The sequence below is a fragment of the Nicotiana sylvestris genome, chromosome 12 (genome assembly GCF_000393655.2).
Source record: "Nicotiana sylvestris chromosome 12, ASM39365v2, whole genome shotgun sequence".
NCBI classification, from domain to species: Eukaryota; Viridiplantae; Streptophyta; class Magnoliopsida; order Solanales; family Solanaceae; genus Nicotiana; species Nicotiana sylvestris.
Genome location: NC_091068.1, coordinates 30,397,171 through 30,416,915, shown reverse-complemented (window position 1 = coordinate 30,416,915; position 19,745 = coordinate 30,397,171). Strand labels below are relative to the sequence as shown.

Sequence of the window (19,745 nt, the reverse complement as noted above, 5' to 3'; positions counted from 1 at the left end):
TTAATACTTGCTGTCCTACTTCGAACTTCCTAGGGCGTACCTTCTTATTATATGTTCTCGCTATTCTCTTCTGATACAGCTGACCATGGCACACTGCTGCCAATCTTTTCTCATCTATCAAGCTCAACTGTTCCAATCGAGCTTTGACCCATTCCTCATCATCAATCCCGGCTTCAGCGACAATCCGGAGGGACGGAATTTCGACCTCCGCTGGTATTACGGCCTCAGTTTCGTACACCAACAAATAAGGAGTTGTACCTATGGAAGTCCGGACGGTAGTGCGGTAACCCAACAAAGCAAAGGGTAATCTCTCGTGCCATTGTCTGGACCCTTCCACCATCTTTCGTAGTATCTTCTTGATGTTCTTATTGGCTGCTTCGACCGCTCCATTCGCCTTGGGACGATATGGGGTGGAATTGCGGTGTGTAATCTTGAATTGTTGGTATACCTCTCTCATCAGGCTGCTATTAAGATTCGCATCGTTATCCGTGATGATTACTTTTGGGATTCCAAATCTGCAGATGATATGGGAGTGCACAAAATCCACCACTGCCTTTTTGGTTGCCGACTTGAAGGTTTTAGCCTCAACCCATTTGGTGAAGTAATCAATGGTCACTAGAATGAACCTATGACCGTTGGATGCCGCCGTCTCGATAGGTCCAATGACATCCATGCCCCATGCCACAAACGGCCAGGGTGCTGACATCGCATGTAACTCTGTTGGCGGAGAATGAATCAGATCTCCATGTATCTGGCACTGATGGCATTTCCTCACGAAAGTGATACAGTCGTGTTCCATGGTTAGCCAATAAAACCCTGTTCGAAGGATCTTCCTTGCCAATACATATCCGCTCATGTGTGGCCCACAAACTCCAGCATGTACCTCTGCCATAACCGTCGTGGCTTGACCGACATCTATGCATCTCAACAATCCCAAATCCGGGGTTCTTTTGTACAATACTCCTCCGTTGAGGAAGAAACCATTCGACAAACACCGAAGGGCTCTTTTTTGGTCTCCAAATGCATGTTCTGGATATATCCCCATTCTGAGGTATTCCTTGATATCATGAAACCAGGGTTCGCCATCTGCTTCTTCTTCTATGGCGTTGCAGTAAGCGTGCTGATCACGGACCTGGATGTGCAGAGGATCAACATACATTTTGTCAGGGTGGTGCAGCATTGATGCTAAGGTGGCCAAGGCATCCGCAACCTCATTGTGAACTCTCGGGATATGTTTGAACTTCACCGATCGAAATCGCTTGCTCAGATCATGCAAGCATTGTCGATATGGTATGAGCTTTAGATCTCGCGTTTCCCATTCACCCTGAATCTGATGTACCAAGAGGTCCGAGTCTCCCAAGACCAAGACGTCTTGGACATCCATGTCCGTAGCCAAGCGCAGACCCAAAATGCAAGCTTCATACTCGGCCATATTATTGGTGCAATAGAAGCGTAGTTGAGCCGTAACAGGATAATGGCGTCCTGTTTCAGAAATGAGTACTGCTCCTATTCCAACCCCTTTCGCGTTTGCAGCTCCATCGAAGAAAAGCTTCCAACCCGGTTCCTCGGGTAACTCCAGCTCATTTGTATGCATTACCTCTTCGTCGGGAAAATACGTTCTTAAGGGCTCGTATTTTTCATCAACGGGATTCTCTGCCAAATGGTCGGCCAGCGCTTGGGCTTTCATGGCTGTCCTCGTTACATAGACGATATCAAACTCTGTGAGCAGAATTTGCCATTTTGCCAACCTTCCCGTGGGCATAGGTTTCTGAAAGATATACTTCAATGGGTCCAAACGGGATATGAGATAAGTAGTATACGAAGATAGGTAGTGCTTCAACTTCTGAGCTACCCAAGTTAGGGCGCAACATGTTTTCTCGAGTTGAGTGTACTTGACCTCATGTACTGTGAATTTCTTGCTAAGATAGTAGATGGCCTGCTCCTTCCTTCCTGTGTCATCATGTTGCCCCAGTACACAACCAAATGAATTTTCCAAGACCGTCAGGTAAAGAATTAAGGGCTTCCCAGGCTTAGGTGGGACCAATACGGGTGGATTAGACAGATACCCTTTGATTTGGTCGAAAGCCTCCTGACACTCTGCCGTCCAACCTACCGCAGCATCCTTTCTCAGCAGCCGAAATATGGGCTCACAAGTTGCTGTGAGTTGAGCGATGAACCTGCTGATGTAATTGAGTCTACCCAGCAAACTCATTACCTCTGTTTTGTTCCTTGGCGGTGGCAAATCTCGGATGGATTCAATTTTGGATGGGTCTAACTCAATCCCCCGTCGACTGACGATGAATCCTAGCAGCTTTCCTGATGGAACCCCGAATGCGCATTTGGCCGGGTTGAGCTTGATATCATACCTTCGGAGTCTTTGGAAAAATCTCCTTAGGTCTGCTACATGGTCCTCCTGACGCCAAGACTTTATGATCACATCATCGACGTACACCTCGATTTCTTTGTGTATCATGTCATGAAACACAGCAGTCATTGCTCGCATGTACGTTGCCCTGGCGTTCTTCAATCCGAACGGCATTACCCGATAGCAGTAAGTTCCCCATGGCGTAATAAATGCTGTCTTTTCCGCATCCTCCTCGTCCATTAGGATCTGATGATAACCCGCATAGCAATCTACAAAGGATCCGATCTCGTGCCCAGCGCAATTATCGATCAAGATATGGATGTTGGGCAATGGAAAATTGTCCTTGGGACTTGCTTTGTTGAGGTTGCGGTAGTCGACGCACACCCTGATTTTCCCATCCTTCTTTGGAACTGGTACCACATTGGCCAACCACTCGGGATATCGAGTGACCCGAATGACCTTCGCTTGCAACTGCTTAATCACCTCTTCTTTGATCTTTACACTTATTTCTGTTTTAAACTTCCTTAGCTTTTGCTTGACCGGAGGGTATGCCGGGTCAGTGGGCAATTTGTGAACCACTAAATTGGAGCTTAATCCAGGCATATCGTCATATGACCATGCAAAAACATCTTTGAATTCCATGAGGGTTTTGATCAATTCTTCCCTGGCATTCGGCTCAATGTGGATGCTGATTTTGGTTTCTTGGACGTTATCAGCGTCTCCTAGATTTACAGCCTCAGTGTCATTTAGGTTAGGCTTGGGTTTTTCTTCAAATTGGCACAGTTCTCAGTTTATCTCTTCGAAGGCCTTATCTTCGTCATATTCAAATTCATCATCGCAAACGACCTCTTGCATCATTGAGTCGGATTCAGATTGATTTATTAGACTAGGTCGAAGATCCGCTGTGCATGCCATGTCATTAGAACCAGTAAAAAGAGAACTGTTCAGAAAGGAAAAGAACAAAACAAAATTAAAATGGAACAAAAGAAGAGAACTTTATTAAACTTGCGGGATAAAAGGGTTCACACTTTTACAAAACAAAAGTAAAATTTGGATTACACCCTGGAATAATCAGAACAAAACAAAACACACAAAACATAAATCAAAGCCTACTACCAAGACTCCCTCGGACAGGAAGAGGAGTAACTGTCCAATTGTTGGTTTTGGCCTCAGGCCCCACAAACTGTATCTCTGCTCTGCTGGAACCTTCTCCAACTTCTACCACACTGACATCAGCGAACAGCCTCTCGAAACTCTGATTCAGGTCCCCATCCATACTAATCAATGGTCCTAGGATCTTCAAGACTGGCGACCCCTTGGCACTTGCTCTGACAAAAGACCTTGAGAGACGTGGCACCGGTTTGGGCAGAAACCAAACCCTCTTCCTCATTTTTCGCGCTTGCTTCCTATCTGCTGCGGTTGGTTTGAACCCCAATCCGAAAGTTTCCAGATTTTTAGGAAGGGAGACAGGTTGGACAATCCCCTGCAGCTCGACTCCCAGGCCTTTTCCCGGCACAAATCCATTACCCAGCATTTCTGAAACCATCATGACTGTCGCGGCAGCTACCCTAGGGTGCGAGATGCTTTCTCCCTCAGCAATTTTGTTTGCCGACCCTGTATCGAAAATCTGGTAGACCCAAGGACCTTTGTCATCATCGGTCTCTATGAAAGGTACAATGGCGCCACCCATGGTGCACGCTGTGTCTTCGCCGTGTAGTACGACCTCTTGTCTTTCCCACTCGAACTTCACCATCTGATGTAGGGTGGAGGGCACTGCTTTGGCTGCATGAATCCATGGTCGTCCCAACAGAAGGTTATAAGATACTGTGGCATCTAACACCTGGAACTCCATGGTAAACAGGACTGGACCGATGGTCAAATCAAGCACAACATCCCCTACAGTGGCTGTTCCGTTTTCGTCGAACCCTCGGACACAGATGCTGTTCTTGTGGATTCTTCCGTGGTCGATTTTTAACTGGTTCAGGGTAGATAGTGGACAAATATTGGCACTTGAGCCGTTATCCACCAATACTCGAGTTACCACCGAGTCTTCACATTTGACAGCTAGGTATAAAGCTTTATTATGCTCCGTACCTTCCACTGGCAGATCATCATCTGAGAATGTCACCCTGTTCACCTCGAAAATCTTGTTGGCGATGGTTTCCAGGTGGTTTATAGAAATCTCGTTGGGTACATGAGCTTCGTTCAATATCTTCATCAAAGCCCGGCGATGCTCCTCAGAATGGATTAGTAATGACAGCAGCGAGATCTGGGCCGGTGTTTTTCTCAGCTGTTCGACCACGGAGTAGTCCTGCACTTTCATCTTCCTCAGGAACTCTTCAGCCTCTTCTTCGGACACAGGTTTCTTGGTTGCAGCTGGGTTGGTTCTCCTTAACTCCACCAGAGCAAAACATCGACCTGATCGAGTCAGCCCTTGCGCTTCACAACTAACTTCTTCCACCTGTTTTCCTTTGTACGTCACCACCGCCTTTTCATATTTCCAAGGCACAGCCTTGCTATCAATCATCGGCAGTTGGACTACAGGCTTTATGGTGACCAGTTCTCTATATACCCCCTTCAACATAACTGCAGGTGCGGGCGGAATCCCTGATATTACCAACTTGTTTGGCTCGGGTTTGCTTGTTATGGCGGACGGGCTCTTTCCCAATATCACTACAGGCTTGAATCCTTCTTTCTGTGACTGTACCCTCGCTCCCCCACTGGTTGAGATTTCTTTCAGGGCGGCCTGGATCATCATCACTGTTTGTGAGGGTTTTCTCAACTCTCCTCCCTCATACACCAACTCAATCATGTGAATCTCGTGGTGTGCTGGCAGTGGGTTCTGGTTGATGTTAGGAGCCTCCGGTGTCTGGACCTCGATCTTATTGGTGTCAATAAGATCCTGTATGGCATGCCTCAATTTCCAACACTTTTCGGTATCATGCCCGAGCATCCCTGAGCAGTATTCACAACTTATTGATCGATCCAAATTCTGGGGTGGGGGATTTGGTTCTCGAGTCTGGACAGGACTAACCAAACCTACTTGCCTCAGTTTGTGGAACAAAGCGGTGTAGGTTTCTCCCAACTCCGTGAAAGTTCTGTGTTTCCGTAACCTGTCATTCCTAGTATCTGGATTTCCCCGAAAGCCTGCCCCTGGAGGGTTTCTATACGCCCTCGGTGGAGGATAGGTGTTTTTTGGTGGTGTATATATGTTCTGGGGAGCTGGCACGCGCCATTGCAGGCGAACTGGAAGCTGAGTGTATGCTTGGTCCTGGTGTACGGAGCAATGTTGTTCTCGAGGCGGATAAAAATGTTGTGGTGGGTTGTATGGGTAGTTTGGCCTGTGAGGTCTGGGTTGGTTGTAGTGTGGCTTGCCAGCCCTGGACCAACTGCTTGCCTCGATCGTGGAAACTTCTTCTTTCTTTCTTGTCAGCGCACCTCCCGTGCCGCTCTGAATAGCCTGAGTCGTGGCCTTGAGTGCCGAGTAGTTCAAGATTTTGTCTGACCTCAGACCCTCTTCTATCATGACCCCTATCTTGACCACCTCGTTGAAAGATTTTCCAACCGTTGTCACCAAGTGACCAAAGTAGGTTGGATCCAATGTTTGCAAGAAATAGTCCACCATCTCTCCCTCTCTCATGGGAGGATCGACTCTAGCTGCTTGTTCTCTCCAGCGGAACCCGAACTCGCGAAAACTTTCCCCGGGTTTCTTCCCAGTTCTCAATAATGTGAGACGGTCAGGGACTATCTCGAGATTGTACTGGAAATGACCTGCAAAAGCCTGCGCCAGATCATCCCACGTGTACCACCTGCTGGAATCCTGCCTGGTATACCATTCTAGTGCAGATCCGCTCAGACTTTGGCCGAAATAAGCTATCAGCAGCTCATCCTTGCCGCATGCCCCTCTCATTTTGCTACAGAATCCCCGCAAATGTGCCATGGGATCACCGTGCCCTTCATATAAATCAAACTTAGGCATTTTGAAACCAACCGGGAGTTGGACGTCTGGGAAAGGGCACAGATCTTTGTATGCTACGCTGACCTGGTTGCCCAAACCGAGCAGGTTCCTGAAGGACTGCTCCAGGCTTTTGAACTTTCTTAATACCTCATCCTGTTCAGGGGCCTTAACCGGCTTCTCAATCTCTGCCGTCACTTCCAAATGTGGATTGTAAGCCTATGGCTCGGGGGCATGAAACGTAGGCTCGGGGGGATAGTATTGCGTATCGTGAGCCTGAAACAATGGCTCACTGGTCGTTCTTTGCAAGGGGCTGATGTGGGTCGCACAAAAGTGGGAATATTGGGTGTTGGGAGAGGTTGATGGGGTGGTGGAGCTTGGGAATCATGAGGGCTTCTTTCTTGATGATAACAGGGATTTGGGAGGCTTGTGGAAGGGCCAGAGTGAGAGTATTCCGGCATGTGTCCCAGTGGCTCAGGGCTCTTTTGTGCGTTGGCTAGGGCTAGCTGCATTGCATTCATCTCTAGTCCCATCCTTTCAATCTTTTCCATCGCTTCTTTTAACAACTGGCTCATCGGCCTTTCTTCCTCATTACTATTCTCTGAAGTAGTCATGCTTGTTGCTACCGGTCCTTTGGATCTGGTTTGGTATGAGTGTGTTGCCAGAGTTCTTTAACAACTAACTTGTCTGGAATCAGACAACAACAAACTTTGTTAGCGTTAGAGTTTAACAGATTTGATCACAACACGTAGAGGATGCAATGCTCCTAGGCAGTTAACCGTTTCTACATGCTTTGCTTCAAACAACATGCATCATCCCGGTTTGCTCATTTGTCCCCTTTTTTAAAATACTTTGGGAAACCCTGTGTTTTATTTTATTTGTATTTTCTTTCTTTCTTTATTAAAACAGTCGAATCTTATGGGGATTGCCTACGTATCACGTCCCCGCGCGAATCAGACCAGGCGTAGTTCTGCCACAAAGTAAAGACACATAGAAATTCTTCTGGAGTCACTTAATTTCATTATCAAAATTCGCTACTACACATTACTTCAAACAAGAATAGCAACAGTACAGACTCCACAATTTTTAACTTGGTTTGACTAAAAGAAAAGAAAACAACATATGGGAAAGCAACAAAGCCAAATAAACAGGACTCGACCAAAGACTAATTTTCCAACTTAGGGGCCCACGAGGCATCTTTCGGCCCTTTCGCGGCCCTAGGTGTAAGGTCTTTTTGCAAGCTCTTCAACTCGTTCATAATCCGGTGGACGCAGCCCATGATGGAAATGAGGAGGGTCTTCCGAGATGTTCGCTCACATGCCAGGCATTTCATGTAGATGTAATGCCCGATTTCGTCAATCCTTCCTCGAATGTTATCCCTTTCAATGAACAATTGCCTGATTTGTCGGTTCTTCAATCCCACCGCCTGAGCATTGTCGGCAAGTCGATCCTGGAACAACTCCATTTGTCTTTCCATGCAGGCCATTGCATCGTAACAATGTCTTCTGTCGGCCTGGGCATCTCGTGCTTGTTTGATGATCCGATCATGTAGAGTGGAGTTCATCTCTCTTAATATCCCGATGCTCATTTCATAATCCCTTATGACCTGCTGCAGACGCTACCTTCGGGCCGTTGTACCTTTTGCCCATTTGACCTTCATCCTTGTTATGCAAGCTTCGGACTGTTCTAATTCTTCCTGGCTCTGGATGACCTGATTTCTCAAACTTGCTATCAATCTTTCGTCGGAGCGACGCTTCTGTCGGTCAATGTTATTCTTACTGGCTTGGCGAAGGCGGGCCTTCAGGGTCTGGTTCTCTTGGGCTAGCTTATTTTTTTCAGCCTGCTCCTGGGCGACTTGCACTTTGTTTTCGAATACAAGCCTTTCAACACGCCGCTTTAGCTTCCCGATTTCAACCCGGTAACCTTCCTCCTTTGCGAGCCAGCCCCATTGTTCTTGTGATGATTCAACAAAATCTTGGAGATGAGGCCGTTTGGTTGGCCGCTCTATAAAGTTCTTCTTATTATGCCAAGCAAGATAGGCCGGCGAGACTTCACCCCTAGACACATCACCTACCCGAGTATTTTCCGTCAGGTACTGGCATTCACTCCATATGCAACGAACTGTCTTTTCAGGGAATTGGCCGTCACTGCTGACCTCGACTGCATAGGTGCTGAGATCTTCGTCCGGGTGTACCACCTGACACCTTCCTAACTGCCTCATCACCCTGTAAGGGGCATAAGGTTGAATGCCTCTGAGTCCCATTAAGAGGAAGTGAGGACCAGTGGCGGGCATGCATATAATTTCTTCCGCAGGGAGCCAACCCAAAGTCCAGTTTATTTGTTCTGCAGTGGTGGCCCGGAGATAGGACGTCCATTCTTCGAACCCTTCTGGTGATCGGAAACCTGAAACCCTCAGGTTATAACCTTTGATGCAGTCCTTGTTTGTAGACATGTAGCGCATACACTGAGGATGGCGGCACAAGTGTTCGATCATCCACATCTGTAATAACAAGTTGCACCCTTCGAAGAAATCTGCCCCGGCCTTACAAGCCGTGAGGGCTCGGTATATTTCCGACACTACCATAGGAGCAAAGATGCTTTTATCGTTGGTAATCAGGACTTTGACAATTCCAGCCACCTTCAGATCGATATTTCTGTCTTTTCGGGGAAACACCACAATGCCCAAAAATTCCACCATGAATGCGAACCACCTATGCTCATTCCATTTTGCCAGATTTCCTCCACTGCAGATGCCACGTTCTGGATCATTGAATCCTCCTATGTATCCGTACCTCTGGTATATGAATTACAGGGTAGAAAAACCTCTATCCAGTTCAGCGTATGGGACTCCCTTGCTTATTTTCAACAGATCCATGAATTTGTGTGAATTCACAGCTCTTGGGGCGATCAGGTATTTGTGTCTCAAACCTTCAGTGACGTCCATGTAACCTGCCACTTCTTCTAAGGTTGGGGTGAGTTCAAAATCCGAGAAGCGGAATACGTTGTGGGCCGGATCCCAAAATGTAACCAAAGCCTTTATGATGTCGCACCGGGGCCTGACGTTCAACAAATTAGCCAGATCTCCCAGGTGCAGTTTGATCTTGTCTTGCTCTGACTTTTCCAAATCCTCCCACCATAATCGCACCTCCAGAGGGATTTTGCCCCTAACTGTTACTGGCAAACTTGGACTTATGCTCATTCTGCAGGTTTAATGGGGTGATTAAGCAAAGATCCAGACTCATTGGACTCAAATACCAAATTGACACACCCTTCTTTCCTAGAAAAACGAAATTTGGTTGTTTCTGAAAAGTATGATGTCACCTTGATTATTTTAAAACTTTGTTCTTTTGGATAGTACCTATATAATTTGAAAATAAGTTGAGCCCGATGGGGTTGCCTACGTATCTCGCACCCTGCGAGAATCAAACTGACGTAGTTCGGGCATAAGCCGAATTTTGGAAGCACTATTCTTCCTCTTCTATTTGAAAATAAAACAAAGACTCTCTTTTTTTTCTCTTACTTTCTAAAACAAATTAATAAGACACACATTTTTCTCTCTCTCTCTCTTTTTTTTTTTTTTTTTAAAATTCTGGCAGAGTTTTAACTGTTTTCTAGGTATTGGTTTTTTTTCAAAAATAAATAAGTAACCCCTTAACCGTTATTCCTCTTCCTTTTCCAAACATTCCCGATATTCAGAAACCGGTCAGCATGCAAGCCTTGAAACAAGTAAATGCATAAAGCAAACAGGATGTAGCAGGATGGTCTTTATTCTCAGGTTGCCTGTCCTAGACGGACCCAGCCCCTGTGCTGAGTCCCCTAAGTCAAATGCACATGATGCAAATAAGCGTTCCTACTAGGGATCCGGCATGAAGTTATGTTATGCTAAGCTGTAAAACCTAGGTGTTTGTTCTAGACCTGGCTTACCCGAGCGGACAACTCGAGCCAAGGATGGGAGCTGTGTACCGGTAACCAAAAGGCCATCCGATTTTGCAACTCCTCCGAATCCTCGTTCTATTTTGGTATATGACACTAACAGAAAGAAGCCACGACCAGCGTGCACTCCTCAAGAGAGAGAAGAGAGGGGTTTCGGCACAGTTTATATGTACAGTTCAAATAATATCAAAGCAGTAAAAGCAGCATTTAGCACATTAGGCTCAAACACGTAAAGATCAGATAATAAATAAAGCCAAATAATAACAATTATTTTAAGCTCAAATTATTAACCCTGAACCAGTGGTTCTGGGTCCTCAAGGACAACAGGAATCCCCAGCAGAGTCGCCAGAGCTGTCACACCTCCTTTTTCCGCACCCGCGGGGGTACAAGGGAGTTTTTGCAATTAAAGGACAATCGAAATGGGATTTATTTGTTTATTTCAGAGTCGCCACTTGGGAGATTTAGGGTGTCCCAAGTCACCAATTTTTAATCCCGAATCGAGGAAAAGAATGATTCCATATTACAGTCTGCATACTAGAAATCCGGATAAGGAATTCTATTAACCCGGGAGAAGGTGTTAGGCACTCCCGAGTTCCGTGGTTCTAGCACGGTCGCTCAACTGTTATATTTGGCTTAATTATCTGATTTTATACATATATGAACTTATGTGCAAATTTTATCTTTTAACAACTTTTATCATTTACTGTTATTTTTGTCAAGAATTGCAACGTTGTGAAAATGTATCTCGAACCACGTTACAATCAATGTACCCGTGGTCGTCGACACATTTTGACTCTGTTGAGATTTGGATTTGGGTCACATCAATGTGCACCCGAGTTTAAGGAAATTAAATTATTAAAGGCGCACCTAAAGCGACTAGCGTATTCATTTTGGGTAGGACCGTGGAGTTTTGCTAAACGGTCCATCCCGAAATCTAAGCAATTTGAAAGCAAATCTTTACTGAAGGCCCCGTAATTTTGTATTTTTATTTGGCGAGGCTCATCTCATTCTTATTTTCTGAAAGGAATTTGCAACGTCATGGACACGCATCTCGAACCAAGTCACAATCAATGTACCCGTGATTAGAAACACATTTCGACTCCGTTGAGAATTGGATTTGGGTCACATAAATGTGCATCCGAGTTTAAGAAGGTAAGATTTATTAAGGCGCGTCCTAAAGAGTCTAATGTATTGTTGTTTAGGAAGAGGCCGTGAAGGTTCATTAAACGGCCAAATCCAAAGTCTAGTCAATGGTTATGTATTTTATTGAGGGCCCCGGCGGTTTGTGATTTATTTGGCGAGGCTCGTCTCATTTTTATTTTAAAAGGATAAACCTATAGCGACTACATTTTTCTATTAAGTTCGTCTCTAAAATAAAAGAAAAATCTCCTAATTATTTACATGCTGAAAAACGCAACTTATTAGTTATTAAGTTACGGCTAATGTGAACGGAAAATTGCGATCGCGTTTGTACAAGGAAAAACTGCTTTCATTCCACATTTTATTATTTGCTAGAACATGAGATAAATACACAATAATATCAAAACAGATTAACTATTCTTCGATTAATGTTGTGGCTTATCAATAATTATAACAAAGTAATTTATCAAAAGGAGGTGAACTTTAGCTAGTAATGGATAATTTCATGCTTGGCATATATTAAACGATATGTTACACAATTAAACCAAGTCTGGGATGCAACCTACTGCATTGAGAATATTTTTACCTAACAGCATACATATACAACTAACATTCAATCACCCTACATTGACATCTACTAGGCGTGTAAGCTACCTTCAGTATCCCAAACAAAAATGTAAGCTATTATACACTACATGACATTTAACACAACAGTCCATGTATATAAAAAAACATCTGCAGATCTTCTCTTTTGCATTCATGCTCAAACTTTCAAGTTACATTGGTAGTATTAATTATGTACCTGGTTGGGAAGACAAAAGAAGAAGGAAAGAATCAGCTGAGTAGTACACAGCAAACACAGCAGCAACAGTTAAACAGCAACAACCCGACAACAAACAACCAGCCACAAGGATGAAGTTCACACGTTGGTCAAGCAACAAACATATAATCCCAGAAAAACAGGATAGTAAACGAAACCAGCCGAGAAAGGAACCAGAATGTTTTATGCAATAGCAAACAGAAATTCAATAACCACTAAAGCTCAGCAAATAACCAGCACAGTTCCGACAATCAGGGAGACTAACACTCAATCCACAACACACAGAAGCTCAGTGCAATAACAATCACAGCAGAGGACACACAGACTTCTCTTAATGGAACAGTAACAGCCCCAGTTAGAATAACTGACTTGGCCAGTACAGCTCAATCAACTTAATTCCTTGTGCAGTTTTGACAGTGTTTAGTTAAAGTGTTCTGAAACTTTCTTTCTGTTTTTCTTTTCTCTGAAGACTAAAAGTCCAACCCCTTTTTCTGTTCTGAAACAACCTATTTATAAGCTGAATGCAAGACCCTAAGGGCTGCCTCCAACTTTTTCAGCCTTAGTGACTACCCATCCCCTTTATTTCCCATGCCTAAGCATCTTCTTGATGCCAGCCATTTTGTTCCCCACGCCTGGCTTATTCCTTTTGTTCAAGAGTTATGGGCTCATTTAAGTATTTATTTTTTTTCCCATGCTCTTATGTCTTGTTCCCTATTGGCATTAATCTAATCCTAATTCAGTTCCCTACTTGTCAGCTTACTTAAACTAATCTTTTCTGTTCTTTTCAAACCCCAGACTACCCCTGTTATTCCTTGGTTATTACTGTCCTAAACCATTGCAGCATCAGGGCCTTTTGAACTTTTGAAAGTTCAAATTCAAGACTGCCCTAGCCTAGTTCTTTTAATTGTCTACAATGCAGTTACAAATTACTCTCAAACAATGTCAGACAATCAATTAACCACAATAGGTTCGTTTACGTGAAGTTGTATGAATTAGAATATTTGACCCTTCAGTTATAGAAAACTAATCGACGACGTTTATCAAGTCGACTATACTAATTATAACCAGATATAACAAATCGATTAAATAAACAATACGTACGGGGTCCTGATTATCTTCAGCTAACTTTGCACAATACTGGGAAGCCATACAAATTGTTTATATGACGACTAATCTAATTGAACATGTATGTCACAGAATACATTCCAAAACACACACAAAAAAACCAACGACCAAATAAAGGCCTTACAAAGATGGAAGGTATTAAGAACAATACCAGAAATAACAAACAAACACAACAAAACATGCTAACAAACTCAATTAGCACTCGAATAAAACAGAAAGGCAAAGAAAAACTTACCGAAAAATGTCCAAACAAAGTCGACCCAAGTCTGACTCGGCTTTGACCATTTGAGGCCGAACAAACTTTAATTAGGGTGTTTTCAAACGAGAACACCTTGATTAAGGCCTATTAGACCTCAAACCCCTGTTAAGACTGGCCGGATTCCCTAGGTTCTTGTGTTCTAAGGTTTAGATTCTCAGATTTGAGATTCTAGGAGTTGTGGGTAGATTCGTACCAAACCAAGCTTGGTTTGGTCACGATGGAGGTCAGGGGACTGTCTAGTGTGAATCTAGGGTGGTTTGGTATAGATCGAGTCTTGTATTGAATCTTTAAATGAAGATTCGAGAAGGTGGGGGAGGATTTGAGGCTAGAGGGTAACCGATTTGGGTTTGGGGTGGTGAGATACATCAAGGGTGTTAAGGGGGTGATTACCGGCGTTCATGCCGCCGGGTTCTGGTGGAAGGGAAACCAGGGTGGCTGCTAGGGTTTCGGGGGGTTCAGGGTTTGGTGAAGAAGATGAGTGAAGGGGGGGTTCGGATAGGGAGCATGGGGTACGATAGAAGGCTTATATACGATCTAGGAGTTTAGATCCTGGCCGTTGGATCAAATGAGATCTATGTCCAGGATCTATTCACTTAGGGAAGACGATGTCGTTTGGGTGTGATGGTGGGTGAGACCGGGTAAGGCTGGATCGGGTCAAAATTTGACGGGTTTAGGGGGAAGGCCTGGGTCCGTTGGATTAAGGGGTTGGACGGTTCAAATCAATTGCCTAAGACGACGTCGTTTAGGGTTGAATGAGTGGCCTGATCGGGACCGTTCATTCGAATCAAATCCACGGCTCAGCACAGGGACGCGGATACGGCGTCGTTTGGGACGTACCCGGGCAGCTCATGTTTGGACTGGATCTGTGTCCTGGTTTTGGGCCTGATTTTAATTCATTTTGGGCCCAAACCAACTTCATTACTCTTTTCTTTTTGTTTTCTAAAAAAATGAATTTAAAACCATCATTAATTTAATTACTTAACCTAATTATCACACACATATCACAACCCAGCATAAAAGATGCATATATATTTTTGGATTTTCTTTTAGTGATCGAATTACGGTTTAATTACTCATGACATACATATTTTGTATTTCGTTTTGGTAAGATTAAACGAAAAAAAATGGACAGAACCAACAAATGACTGCCAACACGTGTCACGCAAAAAATCGAAAAATTGTATAGTGAAGCCATTTGCCATTATTTTTATTTCTTTTTTTGGAGTGATTGTCTGCGAAGCAAAAATCACGTGCTTACAATGACAACGAGATTTCAGAATAGACAACAAATAAGCTGATAAAAGAAATGACCAAATAATGAATAGAAAAATGGGTTAGTTTAGTGAGAGAACCTCCCGCTTCTCTCTAGAATCCTTAAAGATAGGGCTATTCATTCGGATCGGATATCCAAAATTCTAAATGATCCATTCAATTTCGGATTTCGAATTTCAGATTTGATCGGATTTCGGATTGTGTTTATTAAAATTTCGGATTTCGGATCGGATTCGGATTTGTGTATTTTAATCTGATTTGATCCATAATCCAAAATTATTAGGCAATGGATAAAAACTACACTTTAATTTTGGATAGTCACTACTTCCTTTACATCTTCCTCCAAGTTATTACCTTTACAATTGCTAGATATAGCTATATTTGCACCATAGTACTCTCATAATTGCACAAACATGATTTTTTCTTAATGTCTTGATTCTTTTACAAAGAAAATATACATATTAGTTTGCAACTTTGAGGCATAATAATATCCGAAATCCGATCCGATCCAAACATTAAAATCCGATCTGATATAATTTGAATCGTATTCGGATTGCATTTTCTAAAATCCAAAATCCAAATCCGAAATGTACTAAATCCGATCTGATCTGATCCGTGCATAACCCTAATTAGAGAAAGGATCACTCCCCAGCCTTTCTCAAGCTACCTACATGCTTCCTCACCACCACTGCAACAAGCAAAGCCACCCACCATCCATGCTCGCTCAACAAAGCCTAGATCTATAATACGATGCATTATCCACCGCTATGACTGACACTGAGATGGGTCATCTCAAAGGAGAAGAAACAAAACAACACATCTGATGTTCTAAACGTCAATACCACACAAGAGGGGGAGATGATTTGTGTGGTACCCAATTTTCGCTCTAGAAGAACCTGGTTCTTCTAGGTATTTTAACTACTACTGTTTGCGGAATAAAAAGTACATAAAATATAGAACACATAGATTTTTACGTGGAAAAACACCTGGCTTAAAAGGTGAAAAAAACCACGACCTACTACTCAGTAGGATTTTCCCAAACTTTTACTAAAAATACTGAGCCAAAACAACATTTACAAAAATACTTTGTAAACCTAAGGATTAACTCTTATCCCGTTGTGGCATACAACCTCAACTATTGCGACAACTTCAAGTTAGCTTATAACTTGAACACTCAAAGTACCTAATACAATTACTTCTATGAAAGTTGAAAGGTACAACTTTAAACCACCTACTACAATTGAACTAGAATAAGAAAAAACACAATGGAACTGGTTCTTCTATTTCGTTCAAGTAGTTTCAGGAGTGCACACTCAAATCTCACATAAATTGCTTGCAAAATTGCCTTGCTCTTTTGCTTTTAATTTAGTTTAACTTCTGCGTTCGTGCAATACCTGTAAAAGAGAACAATCATTGTCATTTAATAGGTTAGAAACAGAGTTTGATTGGGACTCAATTTCTGATCTTCTATCGTAGTTGAGTCCTTGAAGACATCAAACTCTAACACTCTCTTTATCCGGATTGTGTTCTCTTTATATAAGGAGACTTTCTCCCCTTATCCAATATGCAACCTTTTCGATCCGATCAGGAGATATTGCTGCTTGATCAGTAGGACTTATCTCCTTCACGTGCATCTCACATACGTAGGTTGATCATGACAGTGCTTCACAAGATGGACCTGGTCCATGACTGAGTTCATTTGTCATTCTTCAAAACTTCACATGTTCTTGGGCCAACAAATTCCCCCTTTTTGATGATGACAAACTCTGTGCTTTTTACTGATCAAAAAACCTGTAAGAACTCAGCTTAACCATCAACACTAAACATAGAAAATTTTCTTTTCATCAAGGACCAGGTTAGTTAGGTTAAAAATATCACTTATTTCAAAATAATGTGTAAAGCACAATATCTCTTCCCCCTTTTGGCATCATTAAAATGTTACATACACAGTGTGAATTCCAGATTTTAATAAGTACTCATGGCCACTGTGGCAACTGCAAGTGCAATCATGGTGCAATCATCAGTAATCAAACAAACATATTTAAGCTATCAAGGTCAGAATAATCATTGAACAAGAGAAAATAGCAGTTGTCATTGAGAGAGATATGGGTCCACCAACAATCCACAAAAAGAAAGAAAAATATCTAAACCATGATCAAAAACAGAAAAATCCTTAATCTAGATCATTGGGGAGTACTAAAACTAGTTAAGGAGATAGAAACTAGGAGTCCTAAGGCTTGGAGGAACTGGAGGGTTGAGTTTTAAGAAGATTCAGCATATTCTAAAGAATTCCATCATTCCTTTCCGTTTCTTTTGCAAGCTCAATTCTGAGACCACCTTTCTTCCCTTCCACTTCAATCACACGAGCTTTGAGCCTAGCAGTTTCAGCATCCTTATCTGCACATTCCTGAACCAAAGTCCTAACCTTGCTGTTGATGGGTGTCCTCAAGGATGAACCATGTTCAACTAGGATGGCATTGACTGGATAGTCACAAGCAATAAGAGTTTTGATGCCAAAGTGTTCTTTCCTCGAGGCCATTTCCCATTTCTTCAGAGGCATATTGAGCCTGTCCAGAACTGTGGTTAGTATGAAGCCATATGGGGTAACATGAGCCTTGGAACCATTTATGACCCTGTCTAGCAGTTTGACTATGAGGGCAGGCCAGTTGATTTGCTTTCCTCTCTCCAGACATTCCATAAGAACCAGATCCATGTAGTTGCCAGTGTTCCTTCTCTCCTGTCATGGAAATAAGCACTTGTTGACAAACTCAAACACCACCTTGTGCTGAGGCCTCATCTCACTTTTCTGCACAGCTCTGGCTTCATTCATATTCTTTCAATCACAAAACCTTTTGGTGATTTCAAGGGCAGTGGGGAGGGAGTCCAGGCATGGCCACCTTTGCCTAGTATAGTCATCAAACCCTTCAGAGGGTATGTCTAGAATCTCTCCCAGTTTCACAGCATCAAACTGCACTTGAACTCCCTTCACCTGGCTACTGACAACTCCATCCTTAACAACAACATTTGCCATAAATTCAATCAACTCATTTCTAGCTAGCCTACCTTCCATCTGAAGGACCATGTCCTTCTATCCCTGAGCAGCCAAAGAGTCGACCAATATCATCATCCCTGGTTCCACCAGGTCCTTCAACAATCTACTTCTGCAAAAAATGGCAAGCTTATCCTATTCCTTCTTAGATTCTTCTTCTTCTTCTTCTTCTTCTTCTTCTTCTTCTCCACTCCAATCATCATCATCAGAAACTTTGGTTTGTTTAGCTTTTACTGCAGATCTTGTCCTCTTGGCTAGTGTGGGTTCAGCAGCTACAGGCATAGAGTAGGACTTCTTGTAGGAAGTCTTGGGGTTTTTTAGGCTTGGGTGTAAGAACCTCCACTGTTGTACCCCTATCTTGATGGACCAGTTCAATCTCTTCTTCTTCAACAGTCTCTGAGGATTCTGCAACCTTTCCCTTTCCCTTATCCTTTTTCTTTTTCTTGCTTTCTTCTAAAACATTTTGTAGATCAGTTTCACTCTGTTTTACCCTGCTTCTTGTGGCTCTACCCCTAGGAACTGAAGAGGCAGTAGGTTTTGGGGATGAGGCTTTTCTTTTCTTGGATGGCTTGGGAACATTTGGGGCTTTTGGTGTAGTAGCTTTGCATTTCTTTGGGTCATAACTTGCTCCAACCCTTTTTAGTAGGTCAGCCAAGGTTTCTTCAGTAGAAGAAACAGGTTCATCTTTTTGTTTGCTTAGATGAACCAACCCCTCAGCTACTTCCCCAGAACCTCTTCCCCCTGACTTCATGCCACTCTCATCTAACCTATCTTGTGCAACCCCACATATAGCAAGAACTTCTCCCTTCCCTTTTCCCCTCTCTTCACCACATGCACCATCTCTCTCTTTTTCTTTTTCAATTTTTTTTACCTCCACTCCTACTCATTTCAGGCAACTCAACATCCCTAATGGGTCCAACCAGAACAAACCTAGTTTCTAAGTTTTCAACCATAGAAGAATTTACCTGAAAAGGAGATTTTTGAGTCTTTTCAGAGCCAGAAGACCCATGTCCATCTCCCTCAGTTGCGGATTGAAAGGATTCAGACTCAGAGCTAGAATCAAACTTTGGAGATGGGCTTTCTTTCACTTGGCTAGCTTTCAACCTTTCATTTAAACCCTTCCTCAAAGCCCCAGATGCTACAATTTTTCGAGCAAGCATTTTCTGCCTTCGAAACGTAGGTTTTGGAGATGCACTGGGTGGACTAGATGAGGATGAATTTGGGGGAGATGGTGGTGGAGGATTGCCAGGATGATCTTATGGGTTAGACATGATTCATCGTTTCTTGAGAGAATTTAGGAATTTTGGAGAAGAGGGCAATTAGAATTGAAGAGGAATTTTTTTGACGGTTTTAGAATTATGAAGAAGACTGGAGATGTGCTGTGTATTTAAAGCGAATTAGACATTAAGTAAGTAACGACAGCTTTTCTAGGGGTCAAATAGAAGTCTAATCAAACTAAAATTCTAGAATTTTAATGATAGATTTGGCTTCCCTAAATATTAGGCAAATATTATGGTTTAGAGTTCTAGATGGACGGAACTGGTTCAATGCTCAACAGATAGAATTTTCTAGGAATTTGACAAGTATAGGACTTCTGCTCATGATTGAATTATTAATCTTTGTAATTGTGCAGAGTATAGAAAACACACCTGAGCTTTCATATGAACCCATACTGATGAACCAGGTTCTTCATATAGAACTCTCTTGAACATGCTTCAAATGCCATAGTAGAGAAAATGTTGTAAGAGATCAGTGAGTCATATATACACATGTCATAGAAGTATACTAATTAAAGTATGAAGCTGAGTAAGAATTACTCTAGATATT

General features: G+C 42.9%; 1 protein-coding gene across 1 annotated transcript; it reads right to left on the bottom strand.

The window, feature by feature from the left end:
• Positions 1-18,053: 18,053 nt before the first annotated feature.
• LOC138882852 (uncharacterized) lies at positions 18,054-19,078 on the bottom strand. Its single transcript, XM_070163488.1, has 3 exons — positions 18,790-19,078; positions 18,270-18,740; positions 18,054-18,190 (listed from the first exon to the last, which is right to left on the bottom strand). The coding sequence occupies exons 1-3, from the start codon at positions 19,076-19,078 to the stop codon at positions 18,054-18,056; spliced, it is 897 nt and encodes a 298-aa protein (XP_070019589.1).
• Positions 19,079-19,745: the final 667 nt, after the last annotated feature.